At 42.4% G+C, this 23,225-nt stretch overlaps 1 protein-coding gene across 1 annotated transcript; it reads right to left on the reverse strand.

Moving 5' to 3' along the window:
* Positions 1-16,875: 16,875 nt before the first annotated feature.
* Positions 16,876-18,318, reverse strand: LOC146614863 (shaker-related potassium channel tsha2). Its single transcript, XM_085376537.1, has one exon. The coding sequence runs from the start codon at positions 18,316-18,318 to the stop codon at positions 16,876-16,878; it is 1,443 nt and encodes a 480-aa protein (XP_085232663.1).
* Between the last annotated feature and the right edge of the window lie 4,907 nt (positions 18,319-23,225).

Consider the following 23,225-nt stretch of genomic DNA (forward strand, 5'->3'; position numbering starts at 1 on the left):
CTCTTATCAGTAAAACAAAACACAGAATTTCTCTTACTAAGATGTCTAACTGGAAGTCCAGGAAAAACGTGCGCCTCCAGCAACAGCGCAACTTTCAATTTGACTCGACATCAATGAAAAAGGTCCAGCGGATCATTATTTAATGATAGTTTTTGCTGTGGACCTGCAACCTTCAGCAGAACAGATCTGAACATGAGTTATTTTACTTGACACAAAGCTGGAGGAGGCATCTTTACTGGGGCTATAGTGCTGCATATGTATGAGCAAATACCCACGTCTACCTTATATGTCTATGCTACGTTAACAGAAATACTGCAGGTTGGATGAAACTTAAATCAACTTTAATCTTTTTAACTGACTGAAAGACAATTCAACAAATCCGACGTTTGCTAAAATATTTAAATTAGCGCTTGTTTTAATGCATTTGGTGTTGCAGGTTCATGTGAAGGAGATGGTGCGTTTAATTAAAAATAAAGTCCATAAAATGATCTTAAGATTTTAGTTATCATGCTTTACAACAGGAACACTGAGTGGCATTTCTCTGAACTTCTGTAGGAGATAAGAACAAGAAAAGACTCTATCAGGTTTTCAGTTTTTACAAATCAATTTCCTTCTAGAATTTTTATTTCCTTTCACTAATGCTTTCATCATCAGCTGCTTCAGGAGACCATGAGGAGCCACAGCATGAGGAAGGTAAATCAAACAATGACCTGAACAAACCTTAAATCCAACCCCAGCACCTCTGCTGATGTTGATGGCACACAAACACACTCACACTCAACAGAAAGTGACACATCTGCATGTGCATTCATGGGAAACACATGGAGATCGATCAGAATTAAAGATTTATTTTATCAAAAATAGATCACAATTAAAATTTGTCAAAAAAAGAAATGGCATCGATACGTGGAAAGAAACAAAAGCAGAGAAACAGAAATCAGAACACTTCCACGCTGAAGTTCCGAGAACAGAGAAATCACTATTGCTTTTTTTTTCTTGTTGCATGACAAAAGCTTCGGTGACGAGCCTGAACTGAAACCTGAAGATGAAGTATGAACACAACGGACGATGTGGTGAATTTCAATGATGGTTAAACATGTGGCGCTTGGACCAGACTGACTTCTCTTCAGTCATGGCTGCATTCACTCTGTTATTATTGCACGCAGAGTATGCAGAACACATTAATCATCATAACTAATGCCCAGTCCCTGCTCATCAGTGCCTCCGTCACACACAAACCTCCCTCGGCTGTTTTTATGTTAAGCAAAGCAGAATTACAACGAGACAAAACTGCAGAGTGGACGCAGCTGCATGACCAGCAAAAGTCCAATATGTCAGAAAACATTATGACCTCACATCTTCCGCAGAGCCAGAAAACAGAGAGAAATGAGCCAAAGTCAAAAAGCTGAGTTGTAAATGATCAGCTGTGACACACCTGTGGAGTCAGAACTTGTACCTGACAAGCCCACAGAGTAGACACACCCTTCAAAAACTTCAGCCTTTGCAGCTGCTCCTTCTCCAGCGATGAGCACTGGGTGGAGGATTTTTGCTTCACATGAAGCAGCTGTAAGACCAGAAAGTGACGGCGGTGCAAACCATCCAAACAGAATGATTTAAAGAGAACCTAGTCACAGACACAAGACAGAACATGGACATCTGGACCACCATAAACATGAATAAATTTAATGATTTGGGCAAAAAAAAAAAAAAAAAACTTTAAAGAGCACACGTGCTGCCCCTCAGTTTGGCCAATCAGAAGTGAACAATTAGGGAGGAAGTCTTAAAGAGACAGGGGCTAAATCAGCTTGTTCCAGACAGGATGAACTGTGGGGCCCAGTGTGAGACACAGAAGGATTATTCTGAACTGTGGATCATGCAAAGCTGCTGCAGGGGAGTCATATGATAAAAAACAAAGACCTGGAAATGAGCAGAATAAATCATCGTCATGCAACAATACGCAGAAATTCGCATATAGGCAGTTAAGAAAGTCACAGTTTAGCTCACTCAGTGACATCTGAACATGGCCCATTCCTTCAGCTGAGCAGCTTCTTTGGAATTCCTTTGATTAAGCAAAGAAGACATCAGCACCCTGAAGCAAATGAGCTCAACAGCCACTAAAAACAGCTTCAGATGGAAACTGAGATTCATTTCTCTGCTGTTTTTACCCAAAACTGAGACGCTGATGTTCGCATCTGATTCTGAGGAAAACTAGAGTCCAGTTTAAACCCTGCAGCCTCAGGTCTGTACCCATAAAACCTGCTGGACTGGACTCCTTTCTGGTTCCAGACTGGTTCCACCCTGCAGTTCATTTATTGCCCTTTAAATACATCCAGAAGCAGCCACATACGCTCACGAGCACATCCAACTTCACAAATAAATTAACAAAATGTGCAAAAACAAGGCTCTAAGCTGTTTTACGCAGACTGCATAATTCTGATATTTAAATCCAAGGTCAGGATCGGCTTCATACAGATATTCCATATTTCACACTATTTAATGTGTTGCTTTTTTCCCTCCAAGATTTTAAATGGCAGTTTGGAGAGCGTTTGGGTTTAGTTGCACCAAGTAATTAGATGCCTAATAAGAGCTGATGCAGGGACACGGGTGTTAAAGCTTCTGTTGGTAATGAGCAGACACTGAGGTAGATGTTCTCGGCATAACAGATATACAGCATTCTGATCAGGAACCCACACACAGAAACATTCAGTGATAAATGCATTAAGCTGTCTCTTTTTGGAACCCTCGTTTCCTGCACAAACATTCCTCTCAAAGGGAGCAGACGTCTTCACCGGAGCTGCCCCCTGGAGCTAGAGCTGCTTTGTTTGTACCAAGGCAAAAAAAACGAACTAAAGAAAATCCAAACACATTAGCAAAAATGTTAAAAATCTACAAAATAATTCACCAAGTGAACCAAATCCTCTCCATATAAAACATATACAGTATGATACTTTAAAAAATAGAGATTTAGCAACTAAGTTCATCATTAGAACAGAATCATTTCAGAATATCAATGAGCGGCTGATGTTGTTGTTCCCGTTTGTCAGAGTGCTGGGTTCAGTCGGACGCGTTCTCTTCTCTTCACATGCTCTACTTTCCAAGCATGCAATAATATGTTTTGGTTTGAATATGATATGCAACGCACAGAAAGGACGTAAATGGTCTTTTTCTCTACAGCAGGAGGAGCATCTCCCCACAGAGCATCTACTCGTGATTATATGGAGGCCTCCATCAGCCAGAGGACAAGAAGCAAATATATGAAGCAGGATTCAAGTAACATTTGCCTCGTACCTCAGAGTCTTTAGCTTTGCTCTTTGAAAAAAAAAAATCAGGTCGTCCTCCTGTGATGGGAGGGCGTCTCATCCACAATTTGTTTTATTTCACTTTCATCAGAGGATGGAGAAGAGCGGTGATGGCAGCAGTTGTCGGACTCTGTCAGCTGGACGAGGCTCATCGTTCTTCCCCTGAAAACAGAGAAAAACACTGAAGGTAAATCCAGCAGGATTAGATTATCTCTCCAGCGACGTTCACATAACACAGTTTTATTTAAAATGGTTTTCCACCAAGAAATGTAAGTCCAAAGAAACATTTAAGATCCAAAAACACTTCATCACACCCACAGGTGAAGTGCTGCCCTCTGGTGGTGAGAGTTTTTGTCTGCATGAGGGCAACTACAGCAAGTACCTTTAAAGAAGGCGTTTGATATGAATACATTATCACCTTATTACAGCAGAACACAGAAACATGAGGTCAAAATTAAGATTGTATGGAAATAGATTTTTAGATGTGACAACTGACCACAAATATGTTTTCCCAGCAAATATTAAAACAGTCTCTTTGTTTGTTTTTGCATTGCCTGAATTTGTTAATTTCATTGATTTCCACCTGAAGCTGACAGATTTAAGGCTCAGAGCTGAAGTGTGATCAGACTCATGTTCTCACTCCAGACCTGCCTCCATCACCACAAACAGTCACATGCTGAGGCAGCCAAGGACAGGACAGAAAGCAGCTATCACTTCGTGTTTATTCTTTGGTGACTCCAAACACTGAGTTACACTTACACCAAAACCTGACTGACAGAAGTCTTCCACTGGCCTGGTCATTATAGGATGATTATGGCACAAGAAGAAAAAAACACTTTGTCCTGAACTTGCCCTTCTTTGAGTTAAAGGAGCTCACGTTCAGCCCCGCTCTGTCAGATGTGGTCTTACAGATATCACACACATTTAAAAGATTCTGATGAGTTGGTGGTGGGAGCTTTTGAGAAATTTACCCTTTAAATGAATAGTTCCTCCTCCGTCCTCTCAGTCTGGTCATTTGTACCCTCGAATTACTCAAACATCCACTTAAATTAAACATTCATGCCCCTGAAATGACTCACTTGTCTGAAACAGCTAAATTAAATTCACAAAAATAACATATATGAACATATGTTCTTAGAAAGACTCCAACAATGAAACTGCAGGATTCACAGTAGCATGAAAGACAAGGTGAAGTTAGTGAATAAATGTTTCTTAATTGGATAAGATTCTTTATTGTGAGGAGAGAAATTACAAATCTGACACCGTGTATTTTGCTTGACATTTACTGCACGCTGCTGGAAATATTTTGAAGGGTAAAATCACATCGATAAAGCCGTGCAAAATTGACCTTCATACTATGAATGCTTTCAGCATTTCAGGCCATGAATACCTCCAGATTTAGCTCTGTTTAAGTCACCTTTGTTTGTCCAGCTTTTTTTCACTTTTAGCAGATGGTACTAGTCTCTAAATGTAAGAGAAATATAGATCTGTGATCAAGGTCAAGTTTATTTATATAGCACATTTCCAAAAAGTCAATGCTGCACAAAGTAGTTAACAATGTAAAAATGCCACTAAAATAAATCAAATGCAAAACCAAACACCTTACATGATCACTTAAGTGATCAGTCACTTATCCCACATACTGATATGAGTCTTCAAAGTTAACCCAGAATACACTTTTTGAAGAAAACACATCCAGGGTACCAACGCTGGTTTCTGCTGCTCTCCGTCACAGACGTTAAAATGCTGCAGTGATAGATCCACCACACTCAGGGTCACAGAACAAAGCACAGATTGGAGTGGGCATAAAATTGATTTGGTTGCACTTTTGAACTGCCCTTAACAACAAGTGACCCTAATTCAGAGTCTTTTCATCATACTTATCCTCACCAAGCATGTGGCATCCCACAGGGTTCAATCCTGGATCCCTTAGTTTTCTTCGTCAGTTATTCTAACCAGTGTTGGTCAAGTTACTTGAAAAAAGTAATCAGTAACTAATTACTGATTACTTCCCCAAAAAAGTAATCCCGTTACTTTACTGATTGTTATTTTCAAAAGTAGTTAATTACTTAGTTACTTAGTTACTTCTTAAAAACACAATTTACAACCTGAATAGGTGATAAAGCGATAGAGCTTTCAGCCCAATTCTACTTTTTCTACATAATACATTATACAAAATGTAATCAAATGGAAAAGTCCCTTTTTAAAACTTGTTTTATTAGTTTTAATCTTTTAACTTTATGCATCAAGCAAAAATGTAATTATATGCAACATTCTCTGACTGGAAGAAATTTGTTTAATATTTAAACCTATTTTCTGCACATTCCAGCACATAATTTTTTTTGTGTGTGTGTGTTTACACTCACTCTTTCAAATAGATGCAAGTAAAACACAGCAGAAAATAAATAAAGTCAATGACTCAGCGGTCCTTTTGCTCTATTTTCACCTGTAAAGCAGGAGTAGGGTAGGCGGATGTTTACTCTGGTGCAGGTGTGCCGCGGCGGTCAGTGGAAGAATCCGCGAGTTTCTCTGTGAATTTCCCATTATGTCGTAGTGCACTCGGTGTTTGCTTGGAAGTTTAGGGGGTTTTTTTCGCTGTAAAAAGAAGTTTTCTTCCCACGCACAGCGGACACTAATGTATTTGTCACTTTTTATGGAATCAAACTTAAAGTAAGGTCAGTACTTTCACGCTTTAAACGCTGCACGCTCATACTCTCTCCCGCACTCAATATATTATCCATTGTTGATCTGCACACAGCTGTTGTCACTAACGTCGCACTTGCTTACGTTACTGTCATGAGACGTTCTCACAAAAAATCACAGTTTTAGTAACGCAGCGTTCCTACGGGAAAGTAACGGTAATCTAATTACCATTTTTGCAATAGTAATCCCTTACTTTACTCGTTACTTGAAAAAAGTAATCGGACAGACAAAAGCCGCACTTATTAAATGTTTATATAAAATCATCTAAAATGCCAGTTTTTTACACCATTGAAGGGTTTGATTTACAAAGCTGATGTGAGTAGAAAGCTCTGCAGGTCATCAGCTGACAATGCACGTTTTTACAAACTACAACACAGAAAATTCATGTGAGTGATTGCCAACACAAAGAGCAGCACAGGTTATTGGGATAACACAGTGTAATGCAGGTGTTTGTGTTTGCTGCTGAAGGAGGACAATAGATCTTTGATCTGAAGGTGAACTTGTCTGTTAGACACTGATGCTGTAGGTTGTGACTTCTTCTCTGGATAAAACTCAAAGGACAGGAGACAAGATTCACCCAGAGATAACGAGAGCTAACAGAGGACACCGCTGTGTATGTCACCATTTCACAGTTCATGACAAAACTTTGCTTTATCTGTTTATCAGTCTGATTTGAACTGAATATTGGATCTAGTTATCTTTTTTTGTAAGTTCAGTTTTGTAAGTTCATTAAGTTTAGTTCAGTTTTACTGAGGGCTAAAAGCATGAGAGGTTAGTTTTAGATCTGATGCTTTTTGCAGTACATTATGTGTGTATGACTGATTTATTTGTTCCACCCCAGGATATGATATCATTATGATTATGAAAAACTTTAAATAACCAAATAAAAATAAAAAACCTGCAACACGCTGCATTGTGATAGGCTGTGGCCCACTGAGATTTTACACCCAGGGGGCCCAGGACATTACAAAGACCTGCAGCCTGGGCCACACTGATCCCGGGACACTGGTGAGAAATTTTAAAAAAAGAAAAAGCTTGTCCAGACAGGAAGTGATGAGTGGAACCAGGACAAGCGAGCAGCCTGTGAGCTGGAGCATGAAGAGCAGTGGCTGAACCAGCTGTGGATTGCATGGAATTCATAAATGAATCCACTGAAACTGCTCCCTGTGTTTTGTTGAGCTTCACTTCACCCCAGCAGATTCTGCAAGGTATTATCAGCTGGCATCTTTAAGCATGGCTGCACATTTTCCACAAAGCCATCACTAAAAATAGGTTGTTATCCAGGAAGAGGAAGTGGTGAGGAATCAAATCGTAATCAATATCACAGAAAGAAAACTAGCAAGATTTCAAAGGCATCAGCCTTCAAATCAGATAATTAGGGGTGACCCTGATGTCTCATCACTGCATGTGATGTGTTATCGTGTAAAACGCTGCCTTCTCTCTTGCGCTGCATAGGCAGAGTTATCCAGACAGTGAATGATTTGATTTGAAGTTGGTGTGCAGTATGGTAATGCACAGCCTCTAAAAGCTCTGTTTTTCTAGGTATCCTTGAATGTAACATTGCAGTGCTAAGCAGTCAGCTGATTGGCACACCTGGTCTGGAGAGGCAGATTAAAGCCACTCGGCCTGTTAGCTCCCTCGCTCTCTGTCTGACTTCCTGTTGGTGTCAACTCTTTGATTTTTAGTTAGTTTTCATAAAGTTCACAAACTCACATCATCTCCATCACTGACGAGCACCCACCATATTTACAACAACTTTATCTTCATAATGGTGAGAATAATTATGCATGGCTGCATCCATGAGAAAGAGGGGCCTGTCTGCCCTCATTCACAACTGTATGGTTATTTCGGAGCAGCTGGCTGCATGAAGCAGGAACACCGGAAGGGTTTGAGTTTGTAAAGGGTTTGAAATAAGTCTCATTTGATATCTGCACCATGAGAGCTCTGCTACGAGTTCAGTCTGATCAGAAAGCTTTATTTTCATTCCTGCAGCTGAGGAGTTTGTAACAGGTCTGAGTCTGAACTCACTGCAGTCCTGTCCCAACTCTGACCTGACTCTGACCCATTTCTCAGTGAAATCTAACTCAGACTTCACCCAGCATTAACTCTGAACCTTTCTAATGCAACATATGTGGCACTAATATAATCCTAACCTGTCCTAGATGACACACGCACGCACACAGAGCCCAATCTCCTGCTCATATTAAAGTTTATAGTGTGAGGAAAGCATACAGTGAAGCACAACTGATTAAAAATGCCCAAACAAAACCTGAGCCTTTTTATTACTTAGCATGTACTAGCATGTCTGTTCACAACAGTTAGGATGATCATATGTGTCTTATATATTCTCATCAGCCTTTAAATAGTACGTTATCCAACCAGAAGGGGTGATGTACCCTTTTTAAAGCTGTCCCACCCCTGTCTGAAGACCTGTGGCACATGTTCTCTGTCTGAATTCCAGCTCACTTCACTTTTTACTGCTCAGTACTTCCCCTGGTAGACATCACAGAACCACATGGATGACAGATTTCAACTAAAAGTAGAAACAAATTACACAAGATCAATTTTCATTAATCGTCATCAAGCCTGTGTTCTCGTGGTACTTCAGGTTATATGTTTACTATATCAAAAGGTCAGCTGGTGCTTTTAGCAGAGCTGAAAGTGAGTTTGAGGCCCTTTTGAGGGAGGTTCCTTAAAGTGTTTCATGCTCAAAGTATCACAAACAAACTCTGAGGAAATATCAGAAAAATCAAAGACATCAGAGTCTCAGGAGCTTCAGAGATCCCCAGGTCTCACGACTGCAGCCATCTAGGCTGAAGCCAGCGGGCAGTTATTTATGCATTTTGCTACGGCCCTAGCAGGGCCTCCTCCTGAAGGTGCCTGTGTGGGCATGTCCCACTACCTCTTCTGCCTGAGGTGCCACCTTTCCCTTTTGTGCAGCTGACTCTCGTCAGTAATTAAAGACATTTAAGCCCAGGGAAAGGTGAGCTCTGGGCCAGAGTGCCATGCGAGTGGTTACAGCTCGCATTACGACCGAACTCACTCACTCACTCACTCACTCACTCACTCACTCTCTGTCTGTCTGTCTGTCTGTCTGTCTGTCTGTCTGTCTGTCTGTCTGTCTGTCTGTCTGTCTGTCTGTGTGTCTGTGTGTGTGTGTGTGTGTGTGTGTGTGTGTGTGTGTGTGTGTGTGTGTGTGTGTGTGTGTGTGTAGTTAGTGAGCTGTGTGTCTGGGACTTGTATCTAGTGAGCTGCTCTCTTTTTGACTTATTTTGTACTTTATTGACCAGCACTTGAGTTTTGTTTGTTCCTTTAAATGGTGATAGCGGCTTGTCCGTCTCTTTTAGTTAGTTTTAATAGAAACTTTAACCATTTTGCCTCTGTCTCCTTTTCCTGACCCGGACACTTTTTGTTACTTCCCCCCCCCCTCATCGCCTGGACCCTTTTAGGGGAATGTAACAATTTTGAAGCCACTGTGCAAATGAACAACTGAGTGTAGTGATCACTGGGCTATAGAACTTGAATAGACAGATCAATAAGATAAAAAGCAACCTGCTACACTTGTACTGAGCGGAATATGGTGGACATTAGCAGAACAGAGTGAGTGAGTTTGTGTCGTCTTTATTTGGTGGGTGAAGTTTTCAGGAGCCTCTTGTGTCAAATGTAAACGGACTACAGGGGGCGCTGCAGGCAGCTGAGGTTGATGTCTGAATGACAGCAGGAATACAAACAGCGTTGAATCAGATCGGTGTGGGGTTATGTGGATGTTGTGTTGTGTCACCGTGGCACCCAGAGCTCAGCAGCTGCCGAGCTCTGGATAGTTTAAGGCCTCGTGTCGGTAATCCATCAAGCGTGCGTAACGTAAGGCCTTTAAATAACACCGACCTTCCACCTGAATGAACGTGTCAAATATCACTGGACGACAGACACCTTTTTGTAAACAGAGTCTCCGGAGATCGAGGACTCTTTACTGCTTCTATTTTTTTCTGTTTCACCGATTTGATTGATTTACAGCTGTTGCGTAAAACAGCATCAATCACTCTACTCTTTTATCAGCCAAACAAGCTCTTTCACATGTTTTTTTTTATTTAACTATTTCTTGGTGGAAAAATACATGTTCAAGCCTTCCGGTCATTCACATTTTTCAGGCAGCAGCCCTCAGGTTATTCTGAACGCAGCATTCATGCCCAAAAAGCAGTTTAGACCACAACATGGTATATTATTTCTTTTTTTCCAGCAGCAGGAGTCATAGTTTTTCAGCAGATTCAGTTCCGTGTTTTTTAACCAAAGCAGTGGTAAAGCTACAGCTTTACTATTATTATTATTGTTGTTGCTGTTGTTGCTTTTTTTCCTTACATGGTTGCGGACGGCTGTGCTCTGTGTGCTGTGATTTCATTAGTTACACTTTTAACTCATCATGTTCACACTGACTTAGGTCTCAAATAATAAATTCGATAATCGTGAAAAATATCTTAGTTCATGTTCACTGTATTTTTACCTGACAGTGAGCTTGATGCAAACTGACATATTTCAATAGGAATACATTTATATTGTAAGCTAAAAAGCCAACAACATTACAGAGAAACAAGCAGATGATCTCCTATGAACAAGCTTGGTGACAGTGGGAAGGAAAAACTCCCTTTAACAAGAAGAAACTTCTAGCAGAACCAGGCTCACGGAGGGGTGGCCATCTTTATTGTAGGTGCTACCTTACAATACAATATAACTGTTGTTGTTGTTGTTATGATTTGGTGTTGGATAAATAAAACTGAATTGAATTGAAATAGAAATCTGCCGAAACTGTCTGGGGTGAGGGGAAGCAGACAGGACAACATGAACACTTCATCTAAATCTAACCTTTGATGATAGAAACAATGTTTTTAAAATCAATGATAAAAAAAACTATAACAAGTGACTTTAATTTGAATTCTTTTGGCTTTTTTTTTTTGCTCTTTTTCTGAGAAAACATCTTTAGCAGTGCTCTGTACATGAACTGGATTCAAGGCCCGAAACATCTGCTGTATACCTCTTCCAATCATGCTAATCTCCGTTACTGGGTTTTTTTGTTTTTCTGGTTTGGCTGTCAGCACGAATCTCCTCTGTCTCGTCCTCTCACTCCTGCTGTCCTCCCTCCATCATTACCTCAGTGTTGCTGCTTTTGCCTGTTTGTCTGTCGTGAAGTGGAAAAAGGAGTGGGCTGGGTGGTGGTGATGGTGTTGTAGCTCGCTGTAGGCCACTCGAGGCTTCGGGACAGATTCCCTCAGCGCTGACAAAGACGCTAACAATAGCTGTCAGAGTGTAACTCTGCCCCGTCCGTGTCATCCAAGGGGAAACCTGTTTACCTCCGCCTGCACCGGCTGCATGCATATGTTCAGAGAGGACATGTAGAGGGAGGAGGAGGAGGAAGGGGTGAGGTCACAAGAAGGGAATCTAACCAAAAACGCTCCCCAGGGAGAAGCAGTTAGTTAGCGCGATGCTTGTTATAGCTGTCATTTCTCCGGCTCTCCGTGTGACACGCTGCGTTACGTAACAGTGAACCGGTCACACAACACGCTGCAAACAGGTCGGCTTTAAATAAGAAAGGCCTGTTGTGAGCTGCTTTTATTTACAGGACACATCCCTGAATCACAGCATCCCCGTACTCTGTCTGTGAGCTCGTTAGGTCTTAGAAACTGTAGGCAGCGCTCGAGTATGTCCAGTCTGCAAATAAAACTGAGAAAACATTTCATAAGGACTCAGTCGACTTATAGGTTCTGAAAACAACTGATCGGACCAGCTGTTTGTCTCTGTGAGACTACATTTCAGCATCCTGACTTACATGGAAATGATCTGAACAGCCATGGAAAAAAGTCCAGGACTGATGATCCAGAGGGCAGCTAATAAAACTAACCTCTCATCAGTAATCTGAGAGGACACTGGCAAGTTACAATGATGAAATACAAGGAAAATCTGCATTAAGCAGGACCTCCTTAAATGTAATAAAGTGCTGATATAAACTGGTTTTAATGTTTCCTGCCGTCACAGGTCTCTCATCGATGCCTTTGTGTATATTAAATTACAGATTTATTAAATGTGAATGAGGTCTGATTAAAGTGAGTCTGTTTTGGATGCACTGAAGGTCCAGCGGTGTCCAAACAACTGCAGGGAGCAGCAGTTGCTGCCACCTGCAGGCCGACAGAGGTGCTGCGTGATGTTGGCTTTGCAGCCTGTTTATGACCTCAAACCATGAAGTGAAGTCCAGGATTGATCAAAACAGACACAGATGGACAGCAGCAGGATAAATTGCATCTCTCCTCATTTTGTAGTTTGAAACTTTTCTGCTGTAAAAACGTTGGCATTCTTATTTTCTCCTGGATATTTGGGATTAGTTGGATCTGACGAGTATGAAAACTCATCTTTATCCTTAAACAGGAAGTTGTTACATACTTTCTTTTTTAATTATGTTCTCATATGAAGATGTAAAACACACAGCTGAGCTGAATGAAGGTGCAGGAAAGCCTCAATGTGAAGCTCCAGAGTCTCAGGAGGTTTAGATAAGAGTGGCCTGATGATTTAGGACTTTATATAGAAAAACTCAGTGATGGATTTAACAGGGAGCCAATGAAGAGAAGCCAGTATAGGAGAAATATGCTCTCTCTTTCCTGTTAAAATCTGTTTGGGAGTTGCAAAAAGGCAGAAGAGTCTATGAAGTGTTAGTTAGTAATAAAGAGTTGGACATGAACTGAATCTAAACACCAACCTTGATGGTTCACGCATCCCCTGTTTGAAATTCAAAGGTTAAAGCAAACTGAACTTAAGATCAGCCTCTTCATGGGTGTAGTGCATTTTCTGGTTGCTGTCATAAAGTCTCTAAAAAGACCTTAAAACATCTTTTATTCCAAGCAAAACATCAGGACCAAGGAGCTCATTGGGCTCAAGATCCATCACAGGTTTCTGTGAAGCACATTTTCATTTAAGGTTTTCTTGTCATTGATTGGTTGTTTTGCACAAACAAACGAGAATTAAAATAAATAGTAAGACTGATTTGACCTTGACATTGACCTTGATTATAGTTTAGCCGATCCTCGTGTGTATGTTTGATTAAATTCTGACCAGAGGAGTGATCCCTGGGAGCCCATCACTCCTTCAACTGGACGAGCTAAAAATCTGCTGACTTGGAATACACTGGAGTTTGTTTTTACACTACATGCTCTGCTCAGATATCTGTGACATTCATTACATCATCACCCAACAAAACGCCCATTCTGTGCATTTCATCCACCATAACTAACTAACTATGACAAAACCATCAGCCCATGTCACTGTAAAACATGATAAGCTGGCTCTACTTGAATTTGAATTATGCTAATTATTTTCCTAAAAATAGTAATGTTAACTTGATGGTGAGTAACACCAGCTTTACAGTGTACAGCTCCGAAGAAGGATGAACCTAAGAGTAGATCAGTGTTGAAAAAGGTCAAATTTTAAGTTAAAAGCACTTCATAAAACCTAAACCTAACCTAAATTGTAGATTCTTCTCAGAAATTAAACTCAACATTTACATTATGCATTTAACTGCAGAGATGCAACTGTTTGTGCCCCATTTCTCACACTGTCCCAGGAACCCTGCTGTTATCCAGTTGGAACAACAGTCTCAGTTAGGGATGGGTATCGTTTAGGTTTTATCCGATACCGGTGCCAAATCGGTACTTTTGAAACGGTGCCGGTGCTCAAACGGTGCTCAAACCGGTGCTTAAAGAATGGAGAACACAAAATTGGTCCAAAAACCTCTCATGTTCAGATTAAATGATTTTCTGGCTGTTTGGAATCTGTTTGTCATGATTTTTAAATCAAAGATCAGTTTCCTTCTTGAGCTCTGACTCAAAGCCACGAGGAGGTAACAAGACTGCAGGCAGTCAGTGTAATGTGTAAACTGAACCTAAAGAGCAGCCTGACCAACATCCGAAGCACACTGTGTTTTATCTCTGTATACTTCACGGTGCCGTTGCCTGTGAATGATAGTTTTTCTTTACTTCAGACTTTTTGCAGTCTTTGTGCAGATTTCCTTCTGTTTGTCTTTACAGAATAATTGCTGGGAAAACTGTATTAATTATGAGTAGCTGGCATCTCTCCCTGTTTTAGCAGCAAATTTTACTTGCAGTGTCAGTTCTGCTTAAAGAAATAAACCCATACAGAGTCATCATCACCTCTGCAGCTCCGAGGAGATTCTGTGGCCTTATAAAGCAGCAAACACAAGACCCAGTCAGGGAGGAGCAGCTGCACAGGGAGCATTTACAGCCACATATGGTGGTTCTGTTTGGTTTGCTCTCCTGCCACTGGGTGGCCAAAATAAGACAATGCACCCTGTTTCTGATTCCAAGGAATACCTCAAAGCAGCCTAGCCAATACCAGACAGGTGTGTGTGTGTGTGTGTGTGTGTGTGTGTGTGTGTGTGTGTGTGTGTGAGAGAGAGAGAGAACTTCTTCTTACCTTTGTTTGGAGTCTGATCGTCCATCCGTCCATGAATCCATCCTTCACTCAGATAATAATCCATTAGACGTTCACAGTGAAAACATCTCCTGGGATATTTTTTTTTCTTTTCTGTTTTATTCCATCAGGTCATTTAAAAACTCCTTTTTTTGTTTCCAGGTCCATTTTATGGTCCATCCTGGAGTCCAGGTGAGTACAGGTGAGCTGTTTTTACATCCAGAGAGTCCTTGATCTCCGACTGGGACCCCACAGGCTCCAACACGGACTTTAATAATTACCTGTGACACATGTCTGCTCAGTAAGCATATTGGCTATCAGCCTAATACCGTTATCACAGGGTATGGAAGAAAAAAGGTGCCAAAATAATTTAAATTGCATATGTGAAGCTGGCGTTACAATCTTGCTGCATCTAAATACTTTATTTTGAAAAGCTTCTCAGTGTATGTGGTTTAAATTCCCCTTTAATTTTAGTTTCCTTACTGGAAACACAAGTTTTGATAATTTTTTAATAAATTTTAAGAAATAGCCATGAAATTGTGACTCTTTGTGCTTCAGTTTTTTCTGGGGTCACATTATTTCCATTAAAGTGCTAAAATGTAATAAAAATGTATTAATCGCTGTTTTACATTCATGCAAGTTAATTTTTTGTTTTCATTTGGCTTTAATTTTATGTGTTGAAATTAAGCAACTTAATATATATGTTAATATATATTAAGTTGCTTATGTTTATATATATGTATGTATATGTTTTTTAATCAACAAGTCTTCGATATTAATTTGAAAGTGCTTAAAAAATTTTCCTTTTGAAAATATTTTTTAATTTATATTTAGGGTGGGGAACAGAAATCACATAAAATCAGAGAGTTTGCCAGATATTTCAACCTTATCATCTGAACAATGAGTTGTGATGTGAAATTTGACATTAATTTTGTCCTTTTCGCGCTGCCATATGCAGCCAATATGTAATAACAGTTGATCAAGTGACAAAAGTGAGTAAAACTTCAACTCGAATATTTGACTTTTAAATTTTTGTTTGTTTTCTGACTTTGAGTTTTATATTTATGAGAATTTCACTCGATTAAATTTTAGTTTTCTTTCTGTGTGGATTTCATTTGTCATGTTTTAAAATAATTCTGATGGTTTCACAGTTTAAGCTTTTTATGTTACAAGCAACTTATGAAAAACTGAAATGTAAAATTAGATTTGAAACTAAAAGAATTTTGGCCGCACGGTGCTTCCACACAATAATCGCACTCTGTATTTTCATGTTTGCTTCAAATGTAAAGTGTTTTTTCTTCTGCTGTCCAAAGCACAAAAATATTGTTAGCAGATATACTGTCACTGTTTCTTAAATAGTTTTATGTATATTATATATATTTATCAGTATTGGTTGAGCTCTAAAACATCAAAAATATTGCTAATATTATTCTAATAAGCTGCTAAAGGCGAGGATTTGAGGCTCTTCTCAGATTCTTAGATTTTTTTTAAACTAAAATACAGAGTTTAACGTCTTCATGTGAAGCTGGGGGAGTTTGTGAGCATTTTAAAGCCTAAAATAACGGAATCACTGTGTGTGTGTGTGTGTGTGTGTGTGTGTGTGTGTGTGTGTGTGTGTGTGTGTGTGTGTGTGTGTGTGTGTGTTGATGGCAGGTGAACCATGACTTTGTGTGGGGTGCAGGTAATGTTCAGCGGTGGATTCAGACAACATGGAGGCTTTTCCACAACATGGTGGTTTTGTGGCCTATGCGGTCTCAGCCCGCGTGTTTTCATTCCTGTGGCAGACAATACAGAAAAGTCTGGAAGGTTGCTATAGAAACTGCATCCACAGAGAGACACGCAGGGCCTCGGCTCGTCCACACAGCGGTGCTGTTGGATTGGAGAAACTGAGGTTGATTTCATAACGCTCACACAGTCTGCGTGGCAATAACAAGGAGCACGTGCTCGGAGTTTTCCCCACAGAAGCCTGATTGTTTGTTTCTGTTTGTTGTTGTTTGTTTGTTTTAGTAATAACGAACATTCTGATCAAACATGGTGTCAGGGACGGACTTTAAATTTAGATTAACGGCTTTTTCCAACAAGCATCATCTGATCCACCCCGAGCTTTAACAGGTGTGTGTGTGTGTGTGTGTGTGTGTGTGTGTGTGTGTGTGTGTGTGTGTGTGTGTGTGTGTGTGTGTGTGTGTGTGTGTCACCAGCTCCACTACATAAACGTTAATAATCAAATGTCTGGATAAAGTGCTGCCGCTGGCTCTTTCATCACTTCTAAGCTTATGTTTGTCCGCTCGTGGCGCGCGTGATGGAAGACGGTTTCGGGGGTAAACGTGGGTCCTCTCCGTGAGTCTTGGATGGCAGAAAAAAGGAGCTCTCCGGTGTGCAGTCACAGCAGAGCGCGTGATGCTGCGGCTCAGACGTCGGTGAGTTTGCCGCTGTGGGCTTTGTGCGGGCTGCAGTTGGTGTATTTAATGGAGTCCGCGTCCTCGCTGCCCAGAAACTCGGACTTGGACAGGCTCGACCTGCTGTCGCTCTTCCTGAATTCTCCGAAAGCCGGCTGTTGCTGTCCGCAGGTCACGTGCGTGTACTGGAACTGCTCCTCATGCTCCGTCTCCCGGTGGTAGAAGTAGTTGAAGTTGGACACGATGACGGGGACCGGCAGCGCGATGGTCAGCACGCCGGCGATAGCGCACAAAGAGCCCACGATCTTCCCCCCAATGGTGACCGGGCACATGTCCCCGTAGCCCACTGTCGTCATGGAGACCACAGCCCACCAGAACGCGTCCGGGATGCTGCTGAAGCCCGAGTGCGGGTCGTCGGTCTCCGCGAAGTACACAGCGCTGGAGAAGAGGATGACTCCGATGAAGAGGAAGAAGATAAGCAGTCCGAGCTCGCGCATGCTGGCCTGCAGCGTCTTCCCGAGAATCTGCAGTCCTTTGGAGTGTCTGGACAGTTTGAAGATGCGGAAAACCCGTACCAGGCGGATGACCCTGAGGATGGCCAGAGACATGGCCTGCTGGCCGTTCCCTTGGTGCTCCGCGAGCTCCAGTCCCAGCGTGATGAAGTAGGGCATGATGGCCACGATGTCGATGGTGTTCATGATGTTCTTGAAGAAGGCGGCCTTGCTGGGGCACGCGAGGAATCTAACCAGCAGCTCAAATGAAAACCAGATGATGCAAAGCGTCTCTACGATGAAGAACGGGTCCGTGAAAGGGTTCGGTTTCTTTGCGCGCACTGTTCCGTTCGCTGCCAGGTGCTCGTCAAACGTCCTGGCCTCCTCGCGGAACTCCGGTAACGTCTCCATGCAGAAGATCACGATGGAGATGAGAATGACCAGGACCGAGACGATGGCGATGCCCCTGGCGGGTCCGGAGCTCTCTGGGTACTCGAACAGGAGCCAGACCTGCCGCTGAAACTCGTTCTCGGGCAGCGGGCGCTCCTCCTCCTTAATGAAGCCCTCGTCATCCTTAAAATTCTCGATCACCTCCTCTCCAAGCTCGTAGAACTTGATCTCCTCCATGAAGATGTCCACCGGCACGTTGACGGGTCTCCGGAGCCGGCCCCCGGACTGGTAGTAGTAGAGGATGGCGTCGAAGCTGGGCCGGTTCCGGTCGAAGAAGTACTCGTTCCTCAGCGGGTCGAAGAAGCGCATCCTCTTCCGCGGGTCTCCCAGCAGCGTGGCGGGAAACTGCGCGAGCGTCTTCAGCTGCGTCTCGAAGCGCAGCCCGGAGATGTTGATGACCACGCGTTCGCAGCAGTCCTGGCTGTCCGCGCGCTCCGGCTCGCACGCGTCCTGTGCCGACAGCGCGGCCAGCGCTACGGTCTCGTCCAGGTTCTCCGCGGGCACCACCGTCATGATCCCCGCGCGCTCCTCGGGGCTCTCTGATCCTCCGCCGAGCCGCCGCGTGTCCTTCTGCGCCCCCCGCGCTCACCTGTCCGTCCGCGCGGCGCTGTGCTCTGGATTCAGCCGTCACACTCGCAGCATTTTAAGCAGACTTTGCCCTCCCCGAGCTGACGTGTGTGTGTGCACGCTCCGTCACGGAGGGGGAAACAAACACGCGCACATGCTGAACGCGAGAGGGGCACAGAGCTCCGGGAACACCGCAGAGATGCGGGATTCTGAGAGAGTTTGCGTGCGTAACGAACCTGTTGTGTCCTGCGCGGGCTCAAGGTTATCACAGGGGCTGCCGTGTATTCCTTGACGTGATGTCACGTTTGAAACAGCACGCATGCAGTCACAGCGAAGACGTGTGGAGACAAAGAGCGCGAGACTTTTCATGCAAAACGCTCAAATTTCAGGCAAAAAATCCGCTTTTTCATTCAGAATTTGCAGTCGAACGAATACCTGTGGATCCGTGATGCGTCCTCCTCCCGCCCTCTCACTTCTGTCAGGTGGCGTGAACGGGCAGACACAGACAGGCTCTGCAATGTCACGCTGCAGCCGCTCCACACAAACCCGCGCTGACGTTTCCACAGCAGCTCCCCCATCCACAAGTTGTGCACGACCTGCGAGTCTGTGCTGTGTGTGCATGAAACAACAATAAACAGGAAACAACAACAACAACAACAACAACAACAACAACAACAACAACAACAACAACAACAACAACAACAATAATTATTATTATAATGAGAGAGCAGTGACAGCATGGAAGGTAAACACTGCGTGTGCAACAAGTCCAGAGGAGGGGTGCATGTTTGTGTGTGTGTGGGGGGGGGGATCAGGGAGAGTTTCTGGGCTGCAGCTCAAAGCAGTGACGTGTTTTCCTAAAATAGTTGGATTTCTCCCAGGGCCTCAGGAAAAGTTTCTTTTCCCATGGAATAGCCTGAGGGAGCTGCAGGGGAACATGAAAAAAGAGCTGACATGAAAAGGAAAGAGCAGATTTGCAGCAGAGATGAAGACACAGCACGTGAGTCCTTCAGAAATACAAACAGCAGCTGGGATAAAACCTGGACTAATTCTGACAGCAGGAGAAACACTACATGTCCCCTCACCCAGAAGTCTGCTCCCTTTTCTTATGCTGCCAAAATGTGAAAACTGTTTTTCCAAAGTGAAGTCACATGTAAAGGGTCAGACTCATGCAGAGAGGAAACACTCAGAACACCCCCCCCCCCCCAATAGGAAAAAATACTCCTGATTACATTTTCTTTGAGGACATTTCCTAAAGTGCTAAACATGTTCATACCGAGAATGATGTAGAGATGAAATTCAGATCCAGCTGCTTGGGGTTAATGAAGGAAAACTGTGCTTCCAGGGAATCTTGAAACTGACAATTTGACGTCATGTGATAAAGTATAAATAGCCTGGCCCTTCAGGCTCACTTATGTGATATCAACACATTTTATGCTTTTCTTGTTTAATTTTAATTGTTAAACTGTGAAAAGGTCACAGTGTGGAGCATCCTCTTGGGCATTAAATAGCCCACGAGCAGAAAAACAATCGCTACTGACCAAAAGGACTAAATGCCTCTGACGCCCGGCTCAGGTCAGCTCAGACTTGTTTAATGGGTTTAAAAATGCTCGTTTGCTAATAGTAAAATTCTTTATTTTTCCAAAATTGACAAAAAACAGTCTTTTAAACTCACATTCTCTAATGTGGGGGACTTCTCTGGTTATAAAGAAGATTATATTGAGGTTTTTAAGTTAATGAGCCTCCTGCTTACATCATTTCTGCCTAGTTCTGTGGAGAAAGAGTGACGACCACCTGCTGAAGTTCAAACTGAGCACAAGAACGATGAAGAGAGGTGATTTAAGTGACTTGGTTTCAGAAATTGCTGATCTGCTGGGATTTTCCCAGGCCAATAAGGCCACCAGCAGAAGATCACACCAGTGAGTAAGAACAGGAAACTGAGGCTATAATTCTCACAGACTAACAAAAAGCGACACTGTAAGATGGCAAAATGGTTACTGCTCTGACAAGTCTCGATGGTCGAGTCAGAGTTTGGTGTGAACAGCACGAATGCATGGATCCGATCCTTAGAGCATCACTGGTGCATGGTGGAATGGGAGGTTTTCATCGTTGCTATGTAGCTGACAAGTCTGGATCAACTGTACGATGGTATCATGTTAACATGGACCAAAGTCTCTGAGGAATATTTGCAGCACCCTGATGAATCTGAGCCATGAAGCATTAAAGCAGCTCTGAAGCAAAAAGGAGAACACTGTAATAGCAAGTACAGTGTTGGAGCAGGTAAACCAACATAAATATTTACACTAACTGCTTTTTTAGCATTTTAGTAGTGCATTATTAGCGATTTATTAGAGGCTAGTGTAAATATTTCTGTTTGGTTTCTCACCCTGTGGAAGCTGCACAAGGATCCTCTGCATTACAAAGTGCAGCTGGCTGGACTCACAAGGCCTTTTTGTTTTATGAAGCAGTGTTTCCAACATTAAATTCTTCTCCGTGCTTCCCCACATGCTCACCTCATTATTCAGGCCCTGATATTCTGACTCATACTGAAGTCCCGACTTCAGCTGCCTGCAGACGACCTCTTCAGTCTGACACTACCTCATTTCCTGTATCCTGTGAGCTCATTGGTGTGATACACTCACACACACTCATACGTATAAGTCCTGGATTTCTTCTCTCCACATGTTACTGTGAGGATGTTTTAAACTCACTGTGCTTCTCCGCTGGATTCTCTGGCAGCTCATCAGGTTACTGCAGAACATCTGTCAGGCTACCAGCTCCAAAACACTCCAAAACACTCCTGAATGTCTGTGATGAGGTCATCCCACACAGTCACATGTCACGGTTACAGTCGTGACATAATATCACATTAATTTGACAAATTTCCAACCCTTAGAGTTCAACTCAGGTGGTCAAGTTGTCCTGAGGAGCTTCAGATCAAGACAATCTCATCTTCTGCAAAGTTTTATTTATATTCTGGATGAAGAAAATGTTTTGGGATATAAAATAACTAAAAATCACGATAGTTCTGTTTAGCGCCCCCTGGTGTCTGGATGCTCTTAAACTATACGCTCCAAATATGCCATTTAGTCATTAATCTTATCCAAGAAACATTTTATTTGACTTTTATTTTAATGACTTGTGGAGAGGAAGTGTGAGAACTGAACAGTGTCAGAGATTCATTGTCCTCTTACTATTAACCCACATAGAGAAATTAGTTAAATTTTTGTCAACCTAATCATAAAAGTTAATTAATAATTCTTACGTAATTTTTGTCATTTTGTGAAGTCATTGAAGTTAAAGGGAATCATATTGGCTCAAACAACTGACATCAAAACTCTACTTTTCTGTCGAAACATAGACGCGATGAAGGTTAGCGAGAAAACCACAGCTCAGAGGTCAGAGCTTGAACCTGACTATCTATATTAGTTATTGGCTCAGTCATGTGGGTCTAGAGGCTGGCTGGTGACTCCCTGGCAACCACTGGCGTCTAGGGAAAGCTGTGTATTCCCACCTAGTTGGCAACTGGTTGCTGGCATTTGCTTGCAGTGACTGTGAAATCACTTGCTGTTATTGCTGCAGTTATGCAGATCTAGAGAGTAGTCAGTAACTCTTGTGATTAAAGCATCTGAACAAAATGGGTTAGGCCCCGAAAAGTGCGATGCAAACCAAAAATAGAAACTCTTTAACTTCAAAGTAAAAGTTGCACCTTTTTAACCAAATTGGTTACAACAGTAAGACATGACTTTTACTCTGAAGACGTTTCCAGTTTGCATCACACTTTTCCAGGTTTCACTATCACTCCACAAGAAGTTGGTTAGAAAAGGTTAGCTGGTAGAAAGGTTACCATCTGCCATGTAAACTATGGGTGACTGCAGTAATCTGCTACCAACTAACGCAGAAACAAGAAGGTTTTAGGAGTTGCACCCTCTTTGTGACCAAACGTGTACCTGGCGCCAGACATTAACCACTTGCCAAATATTTGGGGACCACACATTTTTCCATAGTGGCCAGAGGTTGCCAGGAGCCACTGTCCAGTCCCTAGGTGTGACCTTAGCGGGCCATCATCGAAACATTTGAGATACTTACTTTTCGGACGTTTTTACCACGACAGTTTTCTAAGTCTGAGAAGAGGAGCTCTTGCTGCACGACTCCACTCCTGACCACCTTGGCATGTTTTCCACTATTTGTTAGTTATGAATGGGTCGCTGCAAGCTGACATGCAAATACCACTGAGATTTACTGAGCTCATTAGCGCTGACCAGCTCAGCTCCAGCACCCTCTTTGAATGACCACAGAGCGTACAGAGGATTTTTTTTCCCACCCTCAAATTCTTTAGACTGTCACTTTAATGGATGTTGGTGGACGTAAATTCTGAACTCTGCAGTTCTGGATCACTTACGGAGTCTGACATGAAATATGGCAGAAGTCCTCGAGGATGGTGGGCCTCGGAGAGCAGAAACATGTATACTTTGAAACGCTCCAGGAGCATGACAGCTTTTTTAAGATACTATCATCTATGTGAGAGGGAAGTTCTCAGATACTTCACTTCAGTGGAATATGAAAAAATATTATATTTAAAGTAAAAAAAACAAAACAAAAACAGAACAATGCTAACATTAATGCAGGGCTGTATTTGAATGTTGTAGCTGATCCAGGAACAGCTTGTTGGAATTAACTTCAAGCTGTTAGAGTCCTAAAAATGAACTTCAGGTTACCTCCAAAGGGTCAGGGCATAAGTCTGACAGCTCGCAGCGATTCCACATCTTCAAATGTGGCTTTCTGTCAGATGTCATTGCCAACATTCAATTCAATTCAGTTTCATTTATATGGCTCCAAATCACAACAGCGAA

The sequence above is a fragment of the Diplotaxodon limnothrissa genome, linkage group LG17, assembly GCF_057381915.1.
Source record: "Diplotaxodon limnothrissa isolate DT_005_m linkage group LG17, D_limnothrissa_male_GT1.1, whole genome shotgun sequence".
NCBI classification, from domain to species: Eukaryota; Metazoa; Chordata; class Actinopteri; order Cichliformes; family Cichlidae; genus Diplotaxodon; species Diplotaxodon limnothrissa.

What these genes read in the sequence shown, in the direction of transcription:
- LOC146614863 (XM_085376537.1), bottom strand. Translation starts at nt 18,318, where the DNA reads ATGACGGTGGTGCCCGCGGAGAACCTGGACGAGACCGTAGCGCTGGCC.